The sequence below is a fragment of the Heptranchias perlo genome, chromosome 1 (genome assembly GCF_035084215.1).
Source record: "Heptranchias perlo isolate sHepPer1 chromosome 1, sHepPer1.hap1, whole genome shotgun sequence".
Lineage (NCBI taxonomy): Eukaryota > Metazoa > Chordata > Chondrichthyes > Hexanchiformes > Hexanchidae > Heptranchias > Heptranchias perlo.
In genome coordinates, this window is record NC_090325.1 from 163,632,344 (window position 1) to 163,650,071 (window position 17,728).

At 41.3% G+C, this 17,728-nt stretch overlaps 1 protein-coding gene across 8 annotated transcripts in view; it reads left to right on the top strand.

The window, feature by feature from the left end:
- kiaa1109 (KIAA1109 ortholog) overlaps positions 1-17,728 on the top strand; it is a 460,818-nt gene that overhangs the window by 339,098 nt on the left and 103,992 nt on the right. For all 8 annotated transcript variants that reach the window (XM_067993249.1, XM_067993258.1, XM_067993276.1 and 5 more), the window contains 2 exons: positions 1,385-1,623; positions 14,608-14,832. In XM_067993249.1, the coding sequence (XP_067849350.1) occupies positions 1,385-1,623; positions 14,608-14,832 (464 nt within the window). The remainder of the gene's footprint in view (positions 1-1,384; positions 1,624-14,607; positions 14,833-17,728) is intronic.

Genomic DNA, 17,728 nt, shown 5'->3' on the forward strand with positions numbered 1-17,728 from the left:
CACACTCCGTAAGTACTCTTGAATTTGCATGGCATCCGCTCATTAACTAACCCATCATCTTTAATCTACAGGTAATTTTAATTAGTACCGAATTTGCTTTGTTTAATCTTAATCTCCATCTCCATGATCTGTATAGGGTGAAGGCAAAATTTGCAACTGGTTTTGTAATCATAGTTGAGAACCATAGACATAATAACATTAGGAAAATTACTTAATTAAATGCTTTGCTTTCCTTGTATACTAAATGTCATTTTTCATATATTCTTGTCTTAATGGACAAACAGATATTTAATGCTACATTTCTAAATAGAAAATTCAGTAAAGACTAATTGGGGAAAATTCCAGCCTTCAGTTGGAATCAGAATGTAGTTTAAACCCTTCGTGATAGTGGTGGGATTTCTGTAATTGGCCTCAATGTGTCAGGGAGGGAGACCTGCTCCTGATTGATCCCTGCTGGAAAGTGTGTATGTGTGAATGTTAGATGAGAACAGGAACAGGCTTAGCCCCCCATGGTCAGATAGTTTGCAAACTTCACTGTTTAAGCACAGACACATAAGCTAGTTTGATGAGCAGGAGCGTTGCCAATAACCATTGAACTGTTACCCCAGTATGAACAAGCACCTTCAGAAAAGGAGGAGGGAAACTTTTGTAATAATCGTACTTCACTTTAAAAATATTGAGTTTTCACTTAGTGCCGAGCACCTTATTTGCATAATAAACAAAATACTTTTGTTTTCCTTATTCATTTCGCCTCCACACAGCAAGGTTAATGACGTCGCCATGGAAAAAGGAGAACATTTTTAATAAATGCACTTTTAGTTCTTTTCCTCCTGTTGATAGCACTCCTGTTGCTGTCAGCACGCTAGAAAAAGTTTGTTCTTGTTTGGGATTTCTTTATTGAACATCAGTGCAGTCAATCATAAACTTTTGAATAGTCATTTAACAATCTTTATGAAAGTTTCCTTTACTTTTAATCTGAAGTATCGAGTCAGAAAACAAGTTTCACGTGATAGTATTGCTTAAACTGGTTGCAAAATGTGATATAGTTGATTAGTCAATCCTTTTTGGTGGACAATCAGACATTAGTAACAATAACTTTGATAAAGGACTTAAACTTCCACTATCTCTATAGAGGTATTTTAGGTTGGCATTAGATTGGCCCACAAGATTTCTTCCACACTGTTACAGACCTTAGAAATGTCTAGGTTGGTGAAGACTTTGTCAAATGTATCATTGCTCATTCCATATTACAAAACCATTCTGTCTGCTCAAGTAAAGCATGGATGGTGATTGGGTTCTAATACAAACTAACACTAGAAAATATTAGTGCATGCAACGTAAATAAAAATAATTTTGAACTTCTCAATTTTTTTTATGGTATCAGTTCCCTGAGGAGACAGAATTGGATCTGTTATCAGTCACCGTTGATAGTCCATCTCATTTCTCACCCATCAGTGAACGTTCAGTGTTTAGTTCACCCAACACCCCACGTGTCGTTCAACAAAGACTTGCCTTCCAGCTTGATGACGCAAAGCGAGAAGACAGTTTGTCGTCATCTAGTGAAGACTCTGACCGGGAAGAGGAGTATGATAAAGAAAAACCGCAATATATCAGGAGGACATCGTAAGCACCCTTTGTCTTATTTACTCATTGATTCAAATTATTAGTTCCAGAATCTACTTAAAGTTTAAAAAATATTAAGCCAAATTGTACAATTTCATGTGAAATAGGACGGATATATTTTTTTCTCTTTCCCAGTTTATTTACAACAGCTGCATTTAATTCAAAGGTTTATTCCTGGTTAGGAAGACTGAGTCTAATAGCCCATTTACAGCACCAATCTGCTGCTGACTTAAATATTGAAACCAGTAACAGATTTGTACTGTAAATTTTGTTAAATTCTACTTACCATAGTAACAGAGCTGTCAGAGAAGAGGTGAAAAAATTAAAAGATGCAAATCGACTTGAAACTGAGAATGAACACAAAGTAGTAAATATTCTGAATGATGGCTTCTCCAAGTCTTCACAAGGGAAGATACGAGAAGTATTCCCTCCCCAAACAGAGATAACTAAAATCAATTAATTTGTTATAAATGAAATGGAAGTCTTAGGTTAAAATTGCTCAAAACAAACCAATCCCCATGGATTGATGTTATTTAACCCAGAATGCTGGAAGACACTAGGGAGGAGATTTGTGAGTCACTGACACTCATTATGCAGGAGTCACTGGATACTGGGGAAGTGCCAGCAGACTGGAAACAATATTAAATTCAAAAAGGGGTCAAATCCGCCACGAGCAATCACATTAGTCTTGCTTGCAATCCATGTAAAATAATGGAATTGATTGTTAGGAGTAAACTTGAAGATTATCTGTACAATAATAACCTGACAAACAGATTCAGAAGGGGAAATTCCTGCCTGACCAACGTCCTTGGCTTCTTTCAGAAAGTGACAACCCAAGTGGGTTGTGGAAAGCCCTACCCCTATGGTGTATCTAGATTTCCAAGAGGCAATTGATGAGGTTCCACAGGAAAGGCTATTAGTTGAACTGAAAGCTGTAGGGATTCAGGCTGAATGAGTAAGGAATTGGCCGATGGGTAGAAAACAATGAAGAGTTATGTCAGGGTGGGGACTAGTAATGATTAGGTGCCCTAGGCCATGGTTTTGGGACCATTACTATTCCTAATTTACGTAAGTGAATTGGATTGAGAAACTCGATGCAAAGTGGTGAAATTTGTACATGACACCAAACTAGTAGGGTAGTGGCATCTGAGGAAGCAGTGCAGAAATTACAGTTACATAGATTCACATAGAATTACATAGAATGTACAACACAGAAAGAGGCCATTCAGCCCAACATGTCCATACTTCACATGAACATCCTCCCTCCCTACTTCATCTAACCCTATCAGCATATCCTTCTATTCTTTCTCACTCATGTGTTTATCTCGCTTCCCCTTAAATCCACCAACTACTCCTCGTGGTAGCGATTTCCACGTTCTAACCACTCTGGGTAAAGAAGTGTCTCCTGATTTCCCTATTGAATTTATTAGTGACTATCTTTTATTTATGGCCCCGGTTCTGGTCTCACCTGAAAGTGGAAACATCTCTACTTCTAATCTATCAAACCCTTTAATAATCTTAAAGACCTCTATCAGGTCACCCCTCAGCCTTCTGTTTTCTAGAGAAAAGAGCCCCAGCCTGTTCAGTCTTTCCTGATAGATATAACCAATCAGTTCTGGTATCATCCCAGTAAATCTTTTTTGCACCTTCAACAGAGCTGGGACCAATGTCCTCGCGGGGAGGTTCACTAGCGCTGTAGGGGAGGGTTTAAGCTAATTTTGCAGGAGGTGGGCACCAGGATGTAGCATTAGAAAAGAGAAACAAGGTGCACAAAGGATTGGGAGAGACAGATAGCACTAGAGTAAGAAATAGTACAGTATTAGATGGGATCAGACTAAGCGAGAATACGAGAAGGCCTAAAATAGGTTCAGAGTGCATTTGTGTAAAAACGCAAAGCGTGGTAAATAAGGTTGGTGAGCTGCAGGCGCAAATAGCCACATGGGAATATGTTGTAGTGGCGATAACTGAGACCTGGCTCAAAAAAGGACAGGATTGGGTGCTAAATATTCCTGGATACAAGGTACTCAGGAAAGATAGGAAAGGGGGAAAAAAGGAAAGGGGGAGGGGAAGTTGCAGTATTGATTAAGGTGAATATTGCAGTGCTGGAAAGAGATCATGTTCTTGAGGGGTCAAGGACAGAATCTATTTGGTTAGCGTTAAGAAACAATAGAGGTGCCATTGTACTACAGGATGTATTCTATAGGTCACCAACTAGTGGGAAGGATGTAGAGGAGCAAATTTGCAGGGAATTTTAAAGAGGAGCAAGAACTATAGAGTAGTGATAATGGGGGACTTCAACTATCCTAATATAGACTGGAATAGTAATACTATAAAGGGCAAAGAGGGGGAGGAATGTCCGAAGTGTGTTCAGGAGAACTTTCTTGATCAGTATGTTTCCGACCCAACGAGGAAGGGGGCATTGCTGGATCTAGTTCTGGGGAATGAGGTGGGTCAAGTGGAACAAGTGTCAGTGAGGGAACATTTAGGGAACAGTGATCATAATATCATAAGGTTTAGATTAGCTATGGAAAAGGACAAGGAGCAATCTACAGTAAAAATTCCTAATTGGAGGAGGGCCTATTTCAGTGGGTTGAAAACAGATTTGGTCCGGGTAAATTGGAATCAAAGTTCGAAGGGCAAAAATGTAATCGAAGAATGGACAGCCTTTAATGAGGAGATGGCTCGGGTACAGTCTAGGTACATTCCCACGAGAGGGAAAGGTAGGACAACCAAAGCCAGAGCTCCCTGGATGACGAAAGAGATAGAGAGTAAGGTGAAGCAGAAAAAGGGGGCGTATGACAGATGTCAGGTTGATAATACAAATGAGAACCAGGCTGAATATAGAAATACAGAGGAGAAGTGAGAAAGGAAATAAGAGGGACAAAGAGAGAATATGAGAATAGACTGGCGGCTAAGATAAAAGGGAATCCAAATGTCTTCTATAGGCATATAAACAGTAAATGGGTAGTAAGAGGAGAGGTGGGGCCAATTAGGGACCAAAAAGGAGATCTACTCATGGAGACAGAGGGCATGGTTGAGGTACTAATTGAGTACTTTGCATCTGCCTTTACCAAGGAAGAAGATGCTGCCAAAGGCACAATAAAAGAGGAAGTAGTTGAGATACTAGATGGGCTCAAAATTGATAGAGGAGGCACTAGAAATGCTGGCTGTAGTTAAAGTAGATAAGTCACCCAGTCTGGATGGGATGCATCCTAGGTTGCAGAGGAAAGTGAGGATGGAAATTGCAGAGGTGCTGGCCATAATCTTCCAATCCTCCTTTGATACAGAGATGGTGTCAGAGGACTGGGGAATTGCAAATGTTATACCCTTGTTCAAAAAAGGGTATAAGGATAAACCCAGCAATTGCAGGCCAGTTAGTTTAACCTCGGTGGTGGGGAAGGTTTTAGAAATGATAATCCAGGACAAAATTAACAGTCACTTGGACAAATGTGAATTAATAAAGGAAGGCCATCACGGATTAGTTAAAGGCAAATCGTGTTTAACTACTTGATTGGGTTTTCTGATGAGGTAACAGAGAGGGTTGATGTTGTGAATATGGACTTTCAAAAGGCGTTTAATAAAGTGCCACATAATAGGCTTGTCAGCAAAATTGAAGGTCATGGAATAAACGGGGCAGTGGCAGCATGGATACGAAATTGGCTAAGTGACAGGAACGAGAGAGTAATGGTGACTGGTTGTTTTTCGGAATGGAGGAAGGTATACAGTAATGTTCCCGGGGGTCAGAACTAGGACCGCTGCTTTTTTTGATATATATATATTAATGACTTGGACTTGGGCACAATTCCAAAATTTGCAGATGACACAAAACTTGGAATAGTAGTAAACAGTGAGGAGCATAGTGATAGACTTCAAGAGGACATAGATAGGCTAGTGGAATGGGCGGACATGTGGCAGAAATTTAATGCAGAGAAGTGCGACATGATACATTTTCGCAGGAAGAATGAGGAGAGGCAATATGAACTTTTTTAAAAATTCATTCATGGGATGTGGGCGTCGCTGACGAGGCCAGCATTAATTGCCCATCCCTAATTGTCCTCGAGAAGGTGGTGGTGAGCCGCCTTCTTGAACCGCTGCAGTCTGTGTGGTGAAGGCTCTCCCACAGTGCTGTTAGGAAGGGAGTTCCAGGATTTTGACCCAGTGACAATGAAGGAACGGCAATATATTTCCAAGTCGGGATGATGTATGACTTGGAGGGGAACTTGCAGATGGTTTTGTTCCCAAGTGCCTGCTGCCCTTGTCCTTCTAGGTGGTAGAGATTGTGGGTTTGGGAGGTGCATTTCTAAAGGGGGTGCAGAAACAGAGAGACCTGGGGGTATACGTGCACAAATCTTTGAAAGTTACAGGATAGGTTGAGAAAGCACTTAAAACAGCATATGGAATCCTGGGCTTTATAAATAGAGGCATAGAGTACAAAGCAAGGAAGTTATGTTGAACCTTTATAAAACACTGGTTCGGCCACAGCTGGAGTATTGTGTCCAATTCTGGGCACCGCACTGTAGGAAGGATGTGAAAGCCCTAGAGAGGGTGCAGATAAGTTTTACTGGTTCCAGGGATGAGGGACTTCAGTTATATGGATAGACTGGAGAAGCTGGGGATGTTTTCCTTAGAGCGGAGAAGGTTGAGAGGAGATTTGATAGAAGTGTTCAAAATCATGAAGGGTTTAGATAAAGTAAATAAAGAGAAACTGTTCCCACTGGCGGTAGGTTTGAAAACCAGAGGACTTAGATTTAAGGTGAACCAAAGGCGCCATGAGGAAAAACTTTTTTATGCAGCAGGTGGTTATGATCTGGAATGCCTGAAAGGGTGGTGGAAGCAGATTCATTCATGGCTTTCAAAAAGGAATTGGATAAATACTTGATGGGAAAAAATTTGCAGGGCTACGGGGGAATGGGACTAACTGGATTGCCCTTACAAGGAGCCGGCACAGACTCGAATGGCCTCCCTCTGTTCTGTAACCATTCTATGATTCTGTCATTCTCCAGTGCCTCTAAACCCTTTTTGTAATATGGAGATCAGAACTGTCCATAGTATTCGACGTATGATCTAACCAAAGCTCTATGTAAGTTGAACGTAACTTCTCTGCTTTTCAATTCTTTCCCTCCAGAAATGAACCCCGTTGTTTTGTTTGCTTTTTTTATGGCCTTATTAACCTGCGTTGCTATTTTTAGTGACTTGTGTATCTGTATCCTCAGATCACTCTGCTCCTCTACCCCATTTGGACTCTTATTTTCCAAGGAGTTGTGGCTTCCTTATTCTTCCTACCAAAATGTACCATCTCACACTTATCTTTATTGAAATTCATTTGCCAATTACACGCCCATTCTGCAAGTTTTTAGTGACTTCCAATATTTTGTCATAGTCCTCCTCATTATTAACTATACCCCCCCAAATTGGTGTCATCTACAAATTTTGAAATTGTTTTTCCAATTCCCGAGTCCAAATCATTTATGTAAATAGTGAACAACTCACCACCTTTTGCCTGTCTGAATAACTACCTTTAACCCTTACTCTCTGTTTTCTGTTTTGAAGCCACCTTGCTATCCATTCTGCTACTTGTCTTCTGACTCCACATGCTCTGACCATAGCCATGAGTCTACTATGCGGTACCTTATCGAAGGCCTTTTGAAAATCCAAATATATTACATCTACTACATTACTTTTGTCTACCCTTTCTGTTACTTCTTCAAAGAATTCAATAAGGTTGGTCAAGCATGACCTTCCCTTTTGAAATCCATGTGTCTATTCTTTATTATATTTTCTGCTTCTAGATGTTTTTCTATTACCTCTTAGGAAAGATAACGGCATCCTTATACAACCACCAACATTGAGCTAATTGGTCTATGGGTCCCTGGACTTAGTCTATCTCTCTTTTTAAATATAGGAATCCCATTAGCTGTCTGCAAGTCCTCTGGCACTATTCCCTTTTCTAATGATTTTTTATATATATATATATATATATATAATCTATCCGGACCAGGGTCTTTATCCTCTCAAGTTTGACTGGTTTATCAATTATCTCCACCTTTCTATCTTAAATGTCTTTCTATCTTTTTTGATCTCTTCTTCTAATGTCATGCGCACCATGTCAGTCTTTCTGGTAAATACTGAGGCAATGTAATTATTTACCTTTTTTGCCATTTCGCTGTCATTGCCTGTGAGTTTATCGTGTGTATCCCTTAGTGGCCCTATACCTATCCTGATTTTTCTTTTGTTATTAATGTGTCTGTACAATACTTTACCATTTCTTTTTATATTCCTTGATAATTCAGTTTCGTAGTTTCTCTCTGCCTTCCCAATTGTTTTTTGACTTTTTTAACCTTTTCGTATTCCCTTTTGTCATCCTCCTTTGTTGTCTATGTACTCAGTGTACGCCTTTTTCTTTAATTTCAATTTTGCCCTTATTTCTTTATTCATCCATGGTGTGTCATTACTGGCTAGCCCTTGCTTTTCAGTGGGATGTATTTCTCCTGGACTCTGATCACTGTTTTAAATGTTTCCTACTGCTGTTCTATTTCTTTGTTTGTCAGTTTATTTTCCCGAGTTCCATTCTCATCCCCTTAAAATCAGCGTTTTTTTCCCAATTTATTACTTTGGCCTTTGTCTTACTTATGTCCTCCTCAATTTTTATCTTCAACCTTATGTTGTGATCGCTATTGCCTAGATGTTCCCCTAGTTTTACTTTTCTGATCTGTTCTGGTTCATTTTCCATTACTAGATCCAGCAGTGCTTTCTGTCTTGTTGGGCTTTTTACATACTGGGTACAAAAGGAGTCCTGCACACATTGTAAAAATTCCATTCCCTGTACTCTTTTACCTACCTCTTCTTGCCTGTTTATTTGGGGGTTGTTAAAATCTCCCATGATTATTATTCTATGTCCTTTACTCATTTCACATATTTGCTTAAATATTTCTTCATCCACCCCCTGTCCACTATTAGGTGATCTGTAGTATACCCTATTAAAGCGATTAATCCCTTAATTTTATCCCTTATCTTTTATTTCAATTCATATAGATTCTGTTTCTATCCTTCTGTTAGTTGTGTCCCTTTTTTCTCCTGTCATTATGTTATCTCTAATTAGTACAGCTACTCCACTCCCCCTTGTTCCTTCCCTATCCTTTCTGATTATGTTATATTCTGCAATATTTAGTTGCCAGTCCTGTTCTTTATGTAGCCATGTTTCAGTTATTCCTATCACATCTGGTTCCTTGCTAAGAATTATTGCTTCCAGTTCCCCCGTTTTATTTTGGACGTTGTCTACATTGCTGTTTAATTCATCTTTAATAGTTGTTCCTTGTACTTTATTTTTAATAGTCCTTTTATACTTCTGTTTTATAACTGTATTTGTTCCTTGACCATTTATGTTCTCTTTATTCCTTACCCTGGTCTGACCTTTATGCTCACCTCCTGTTGTTTTATCTTTAGGCTTTTGTTGTTGTTGTTACCAGATCCTGATCCCCATCTTGCTAGTTTAAAGTCTTATGCACCACTCTGTTTATCCTTTCCGCCAGGACTCTGGTCCCATTCTGGGTCGGGGGAGCCCATCCCAGCGGTACAGCTCCTTCCTGTCCCAGTACTGGTGCCAGTGTCCCATGAAATGGAACCCCTCCTTCCCACGCCACCCTTTCAGCCACGCCTTTTACCTTTCTGATCTGCCTATCCCTATGCCAATTAGCATGTGGCTCTGGTAGTAATCCTGAGATTACCATTCTGATAGTCCCTTAGCAGGACCTCCACCTGTTCTTCCTTATGTCATTAGTGCCAACATAGACCACGACAACTGGATCCTCCCCCTCCCTTTCCAAGTTCCTCTCCAGTTGCTCCGAGATGTCCTTTGAGCTTGCACCAGGTAAGCAACATACCCTCTTGGAGACTCAGTTGCAACTACAGAGGACACTATCCCCCTGATTATAGAATCCCCGATGACTACACCCTTTCTTTTCTGATCCTCCACCTTCCCTCCCCCCCCCCCTCCCCCCCCCCCCCACACACACCTTGGACTGCCTCATGTCCCACGGTGCCATGGTTAGCATTCTGGGCATCCTCCCTCATCCTTATCCTCACAGGTATCTAGTACAGAATACCTGTTGGATAGGGCCAGTGTCTGTGGGACCTCCTGCTCTACCTCCACCTCCCTTATGTGTCGGAGTGTCTCTAACTCACACTCCAGCTCAAAGACTCTGAGCTGAAGCGTCTCAAGCCAGGGACATTTACTGTGGATGTGGCAATCCGGGACAGTTTCGCTGTCCACAAACTCCCTCATATTACAGACCCGACACATAGCCTGTACTGCCATTTCTAGTTTTTAAAAAAATATTTATTTATTTATCAGTAGTTTATTTCTAGGACTAATAGAATTACTTGAGATCTAGATTATAAATGTATTTAGCTTGATTTTGAAATAATAAGCAATTATGTAGTCCTTTTTTATGAATTTTTTAATTTAAGTTTTAAAAGTTGATTGATTAGTTTATAGCCCCTTGGTTTAAATCACTTAGCACCTAATTTTCACACTCACCAAATTCCTAGTTGAAAGTCCTCATGCTGTGAGCAATTCACTCCATTAGAAGTTCACTCGTTGTTCTTACCAACCTCTGTGCTTTTGCAAAGATCCTTGTATATTGCAGATAAAATTTAATGTAGACAAGCATAAAATGCTGCACATAGGAAGAAAAAAAACAAGCAACTCCGGTGCTCCATGGATGATGTTGAAATTACCACGGGTGAAGCCCAGAGATACTTACGAGCCTTAGTAGACTCGATGTGCAACATGTCCAAACAATGTAAAGCAGCAATCAATTTCATCAATAAAATGTTGAATTACCGTGCCAAAACAATACAAGTCCAAGGTAGTTGTGATCAACCTGTAGAGTGCTCTCATCCTGGAAAAAAAGATTGTGAGAAATGATCCTAGATAATTAAGGGACTGGAGGGGGTAGATCTAGAATATTACGTTAAATTAAATTGAGAGTGGGACAAACATAGAAACATAGAAAATAGGAGCAAGAGTAGGCCATTCGGCCCTTCTGGTCTGCTCCGCCATTCAAAATGATCATGGCTGATCGTCTAACTCAGTATCCTGTTCCTGCTTTTTTCCCATATTCCTTGATCCCTTTAGCATTAAGAAATATATCTATCTCCTTCTTGAATACATTTAATGACTTGGCCTCCACTGCCTTCTGTGGTAGAGAATTCCACAGGTTCACCGCCCTCTGAGTGAAGAAATTTCTCCTCATCTCGGTTCTAAATGGCATACATCGTATCCTGAGACTGTGACCCCTTGTTCTGGACTCCCCGGCCATCGTGAACATCCTATCTGCATCCAGTCTGTCTAGTCCTGTTAGAATTTTATATGTTTCGATGAGATCACCTCTCATTCTTCTAAACTCTAGTGAATATAGGCCTAGTCGACCCAATCTCTCCTCAGTCAGTCCTGCCATCCCAGGAATCAGTCTGGTAAACCTTCGTTGCACTCCCTCCGTGGCAAAGACATCCTTCCTCAGATAAGGAGAACAAAACTGCACACAATACTCCAGATGTGGTCTCACCAAGAATTGTATAACTGCAGTAGGACGTCCATGCTCCTGTACTCAAATCCTCTTGCAATGAAGGCCAACATACCATTCGCCTTCCTAACTTCTTGCTACACCTGAATGCTCGCTTTCGGCGACTGGTGTACAAGGACACCGAGGTCTCGTTGCACCTCCCCTTTTCCCAATCTAGCACCATTCAGATAATAATCTGCCTTTCTGTTTTTTCAACCAAAGTGGATAACCTAACATTCATCCACGTTATACTGCATCTGCCATGTTCTTGCCCACTCACCCAACTTGTCTAAATCACATTAGAGCCTCTTTGCATCCTCCTCACAGCTCACATTCCACCCCAGCATTGGAAATGTTACATTTAGTTCCCTCATCCAAATCATTGATATATATTGTGAATAGCTGGGGCCCAAGCACTGATCCCTGCGGTACCCCACTAGTCACTGCCTGCCACCTGGAAAAAGACCCGTTTATTCCTACTCTCTGTTTCCTGTCTGTCAACCAGTTCTCAATCCATGCCGGTATATTCCTCCAATCACATGTGCTTTAATTTTGCACGCTAACCTCTTGTGTGGGACCTTATCGAAAGCCTTCTGAAAATCCAAATACACCACATCCACTGGTTCTCCCCTATCTATTCTACTAGTTACATCCTCAAAAAACTCCAGTAGATTTGTTAAGCATAATTTCCCTTTCATAAACTCATGCTGACTTTGTCCAATCCCGTTAATGCCCTCCAAGGGTCACAGTTTCATTCTAATCAAAGATAAATTTAGGATTGATGGAATATTCTTCCTCCCACAAATGCAAAGTCTGGAATGGACTTCCAGTAAAAGAGAGAGGCAAGAACCCTGGAATCATTTGGATGCTGAAATGGGAATTTAGGATCTCTGGATGGATTAATTAAGATGGACCCAATGGCTTGCTCATCTCTAATTATTTTGTTCTGCCACCTATGGGTAGATTTCTGAATTTTAGGGCCACCAATTTGGAACCGGCTTTCAGTCTCAACAGTTTTGAAAGTGAGACACACATAGCAAAACAATAGCTGTTGCCAGGATGATTGGTTGAAGCCCTTCAGGCAGTCAAGTAATTTCAGCATCAGCAACTAGTTGCTTTTATATAGCACCTTTTAATTTAGAAAAGTGTTTAACAAAGGAGAAAAGGAGTTGCTGCTGAACCTTTGCAGGAGAGTTAGGAGAGATGACCAAAATCACAATGGAAGAAATGTATTTTGAGAAAATTTTTAACAGTGTGATGGAAGCTGAGGATTTTGAGAAGATTGTTCCAAAGAATAGGATTGAGGCAACTGAAGACTTTGCCACCGAAGGTAGAGCAGAAGAAGGGGAAATGCACAGGAGACCAGAGTCAGAGAACTACAAGATGTGGGGAGCAGACGTAATACTGGAGAAGATTGTTGATGATGGGTGAAGTGAGGCCTCGGATGGAGGACAAGGATTTTGATTTTGATTTGTTGGGGGACGGAGCGCCAATATGAAGTCAACAAGGATAGGGTGATGGATGGCCCAGGCTTATTGCAGGACAGGATATGGGTAGTGGGGTTTTGGACAATTTGGAGCTTCTGGAGGTTTTGAGGCTGGCAAGAAGAGTGTTGGAGAAGTTGAGTCTAAAGATGTTGAATCCATGTTTCGGGGATTTTGGTGGCAGTAGGGATAGGTAGGGGCAGAGGCGAGCAATGTTGTAGAGATGGAAGTAAACTGTCTTGGTAGCAGATAAGATATGCAATTTGAAGCTTGACTCTGGGTCAAACAAAATGCTGTGATTGTGTGTCTTCTAATTCATCCTAAATAAGCAGCTACGGATGGAGATGGAGTTGATGCATGGGTGATGGTTTCAGTCTTACTCATAATGAGTTGTTCGAATTTCTGACTCATCCATGACTTAATATCAGAGATGCGGTCTAACATCACGGAAATGGTCATGAGCACGAGGGTAGAGCTGGGTGTCATCGTATATATATATAGATATATTATCTATTTATTTATTTTTTATATATATATATATATATATATATATATATATATAGATGATGCCACCAAGGAGCACCTTGTAGATGAAAAAGAGGAGGGGGGTTAAGGATGGATCTTTGGGGAACTCCAGAAATGACCATGCCCAAAGCTGCCCTCTGTGCTTTGCTTGGGGCACTCTTCGAAGGGCCCATTGAGTCACTCGCTGCTGCCTCCTACATGCAGCAATCTCAAATGTCCCAGGAAAAGGAGAGTGAAAATCCAGATTATTTACTACAAGTCTTGAAGGAGTACTGTACTGTAAAAGTCCTAGAGAATAATCCTAATACTGCTGTTGCTAAATTTTAAAAGTTTGCCTTAATACCTTATCAATTAAGTAACCTACTCAGTCGATAAGAGAAGAAAAAGTAAATAACTTACTGATATAAGTATGCATCTCCTTAAAACTATTTTGAATCCACAGAGGATTAAGTGGAACCACACTGGCTATAGTGAACATTAAGTGGGTATTGTTGTGTGAGGAATGCAAATATGGAGATTTTTACATGCTTATTTGCATTTAAGAACTTAAGAAATCGGAGCAGGAGCAAGCCGTACAGCCCGTCGAGCCTGCTCCGCCATTCAATAAAATCATGGCTGATCTTCTACCCTCAACTCCACTTTCCTGACCTATCCCCATATCCTTTGATTCCCTTAGTGTCCAAAAATCTATTGATTTCAGTCTTGAATGTACTCAACAATTGAGCATCCACAGCCATCTGGGTAGAAAATTCCAAAGATTCACTACCCTCTGAGTGAAGAAATTTTTCCTCACCTCAAGTGCCAACGTCTTATCTTGAGACTATGACCCCTAGTTCTGGACTCTCCAGCCAGGGGATACAGCCTCTCAGCATCTACCCTGTCAGGCCCTCTCAGAATTTTATACATTTCAATGACATCACCTCTCATTCCACTTAGATTTTTCTTAAATATGAACAGTAGCGTCAGCGTGTAGCATGTGGAGGAGAATATGGCTGGCAGAGCAGGGGCAATTGGTTGTAAGTTCATTGCCAAGTTATACTGGCTTGACTCCAAATTGATATTACTTTGAAACTGTGCTACGAGATTGGCAACAATTCAAAAAGCACAAATTGTCAGAAACGCACTTCATTTCATACTTCTAATTTGAACTTGTTTTAGGTTTAATCCAACCATTTACAATCATAGCAAAAATACACAACTTTTGAACTCTGGTAGATGATAAATTATTCATAGGTAAATTGTATGGTAAGTGAAGAATTAAATTTGGATCTCTGACATTATAGTCAAATTTCCTTTTACTACAGTTCAGGATGTCAAGCCAGAGGGAAACAAATTGAGTGAAAGTCAGTTTTTGAAAGTTAGTATATTTATGTATTGAGTTTCTGAGAGTAATTACATTAACTGTTCTGCAGACATGGCATGCGTAAAAAGTCTCCTGGCTTTGCTGCAGTCCAACAACTTTTTACTGACCGATGGCCGTCAGCGTCAATGAACAGAAATTCCTTAAATGCTGCAACAGAAAGAAACATTGATTTCGAGCTTGATGTTAGAGTTGAGATTGAGAGTGGAAAATGTGTCCTGCATCCAACTACACAGCAGCCGCAGCAAGCAGAACATGATGAATTGAACGTAAAAAGGTGAGAAGATCCTCCGTTACTGTGCTTGTTTTTATGTGTAAAGTACACATAAATATAATATCTGGTTTCAAAGGGGTGCATTCCATATCAGTAAAATTCATTAAAAGATTGGCCCAGAATTTGCTGGAGCGGGGCATCTCACAGCATGCCCTATTAGAATTTTTCCCTCACCCTTTAGCTCCCAAATGTTTTGCACTGCAAATTGCTGGAAGTGCGAGCTGATAACGGCGCGGTGAGTGCAACAGGGCATCTGGGACCTTGGAGAATGACGGGACCAACAGTCTATCTCCTTAACCAATGAGATTTAAGGTTTGAGAAAGAAATAGAGGAACGACTGAGAAGGAAATAGGGTGAATTAGAGTCAAATCAGGTACAGAAAGAAATAAAGAGGAAAAGAAAGAATGGATTAAGAGGGAGATGAAAGAGACAAAGGAAAAGTAAGAAAAAAAAGTAAAAATTTAGAGTCATAGAGTTATACAGCACGGATAGAGGCCCTTCGGCCCATCGTGTCCGCGCCGGCCATCAGCCCTGTCTACTCTAATCCCATATTCCAGCATTTGGTCCGTTGCCTTGTATGCTATGGCATTTCAAGTGCTCATCCAAATGCTTCTTGAATGTTGTGAGGGTTCCTGCCTCCACAACCCTTTCAGGCAGTGAGTTCCAGACTCCAACCACCCTCTGGGTGAAAAAGTTCTTTCTCAAATCCCCTCTAAATCTCCCGCCTTTTACCTTGAATCTATGTCCCCTTGTTATAGTACCCTCAACGAAGGGAAAAAGCTCCTTAGTATCCATCCTATCTGTGCCCCTCATAATTCTTTAAAATTTCTAAGAACAATGCAAGGGTGAGACGCCACGGTTTCAATTGTTCCCTTTCTGGGCCAGTGAGGTTGAGTGGCACTGCAGGAACATAAATCTCGTCATTAAAAGGGTCCTTATGCTGTTCTGTACCTGCCATAACTTTTTGCAGCGAGTTTAACTGGTAATGCCCAAAAGCAGCAATTTCTTGAAACTCATGGGGAGATTGACAGCGAACTGCTGTTTTTCCGAGGCTAATGGCGGAGTGGCGCAAATCATCCAGCAGCTTGTGATGATTCGCAACTTACGGAGTATCTCTTCCTTGCCACAAATTGCTTGGATGATTTACATATTTATTAGCGTGAGCATTAAACTCGCTGTTATTTTGCAAGCAAATTCTGGCCCAATATCTGTACTTTTTTTCATAAACAAAATTCAGTTTAGTCTTTGGGGGTACCAATCACTCCCAATCCGTGCTACTTAATACTGTGCCAAGTATTCACACCAATTTAGGATGATTTGTGAGGGCACGAATAGATGTACTTATGTTCCCATGGACTCTCAAGCAGAGTAATTGTTGTAAAAATTAGTATTCTTACCTGTTTGTTAATTCCAAATGCTACCTGTCTATATCCCCCATCCCATCTTTTTGGAATTGGACTGGAAGATTCTGCAGTTGATATGGAGTGGTAGGTGTCTGCAGATCAGATAGTCATAGCACCCAATTGGTCCAGGGAGGAGTAGCCCTCATCAACTCATGTATTATTTTTCAATTGCGTACCTGCATTAGTTTCCAGGCTGGACCTGTATAGTGAAGACACATCTGCGGGTGGAGATGAAACTTTTTTTGGGGACTCGTACAGGATTGCCAACTCTAGTTGGAGGCGTTCTTGAATGTTTGATCGCGTGACGTTCTGGCGAACAACAGCAGCAACTACATCTTGCATTTAAATAGCATCTTTAATGCAGTAAAATATCCCAAGGCACTTCACAGGAGTGTAATCAGATAAACATTGACACCAAGCCAAGAATAGCTGACCAAAAGCTTGGTCAAAGAGGTAAGTTTTAAGGAGAACCTTAAAGGGGGAGACAGAGGTGGAGAGGTTTAGCAAGGGAATTCCAGAGCTTGGGGCCTAGACAGCTGAAGACGCGGCCACCAATGATATGGTGAAGGAAGTGAGAAATAGACAAGTAGCCAGAGTTGGAGGAACACCAAGATCTGGGAGGGTTGTTGGGGCTGAAGAAGGTTACAGAGATAGGGAGGGGAAAGGCCGTGGACAGACGTGAACACAAGGATGAGAATTTTAAAATGGAGGCGTTCGGGGACCATCATCCAACGTAGGTCAGCGAGCGCGTGCGCTGGGTGAATGGTACTTGGTATGAGTTAGGATACGGGCAGCAGCATTTTGTTCGAACTTAAAAGTTTCTGGAGGGTGGAAGATGGGAGTCAGCCAGGAGAGCATTGAAATAGTCGAGTCTAAAGGTAACAAAAGCCTGTCTGAAAGTTTTCAGCAGCAGATGGGGTGAGGCAAGGGTAGAGACGGGTGATATTACAGAGGTGGTAGAAAGCGGTCTTGGTGATGGAGAGGTTATGGGGTCAGTAGCTCAGCTCAGGATCAAATAGTACTTTGAGGTTGCGAACAGTCTGGTTCAGCCTGAGACAGAGGCCAAAGAGGGGGTGGAATCGATAGCTAGGGAACGGAGTTCGTGGCAGGGGCCGAAGACAATGGCTTTGATCTTCCCAACGTTTAATTGAAGGAAACTTCAGCTCATCCAGGACTGGATGTCGGACGAGGAGTCTCACAACGCAGAGGCAGTGGAGGGGTTGAGCGAGGTGGTGGTGAGGTAGAGCTGGGTGGTGTTAGCATACATCTAGAACCTGAAGTGTTTTCGAATGATGTTGCTGAGAGGCAGCGTGTAGGTGAGAAATAGGAGGGGGATAAGGATAGATCCTTGAGGGACTCCAGAAGTAATGGTGTTGGGCTGGGAAGAGAAGCCTTTGCAGGAGATTCTCCGGCTACGACTGGATAGGTAAGAGTGGAACCAGGCAACGTCAGACCCACTCAGCTGGACAACGGAGGAGAGGCATTGGAGGAGGATG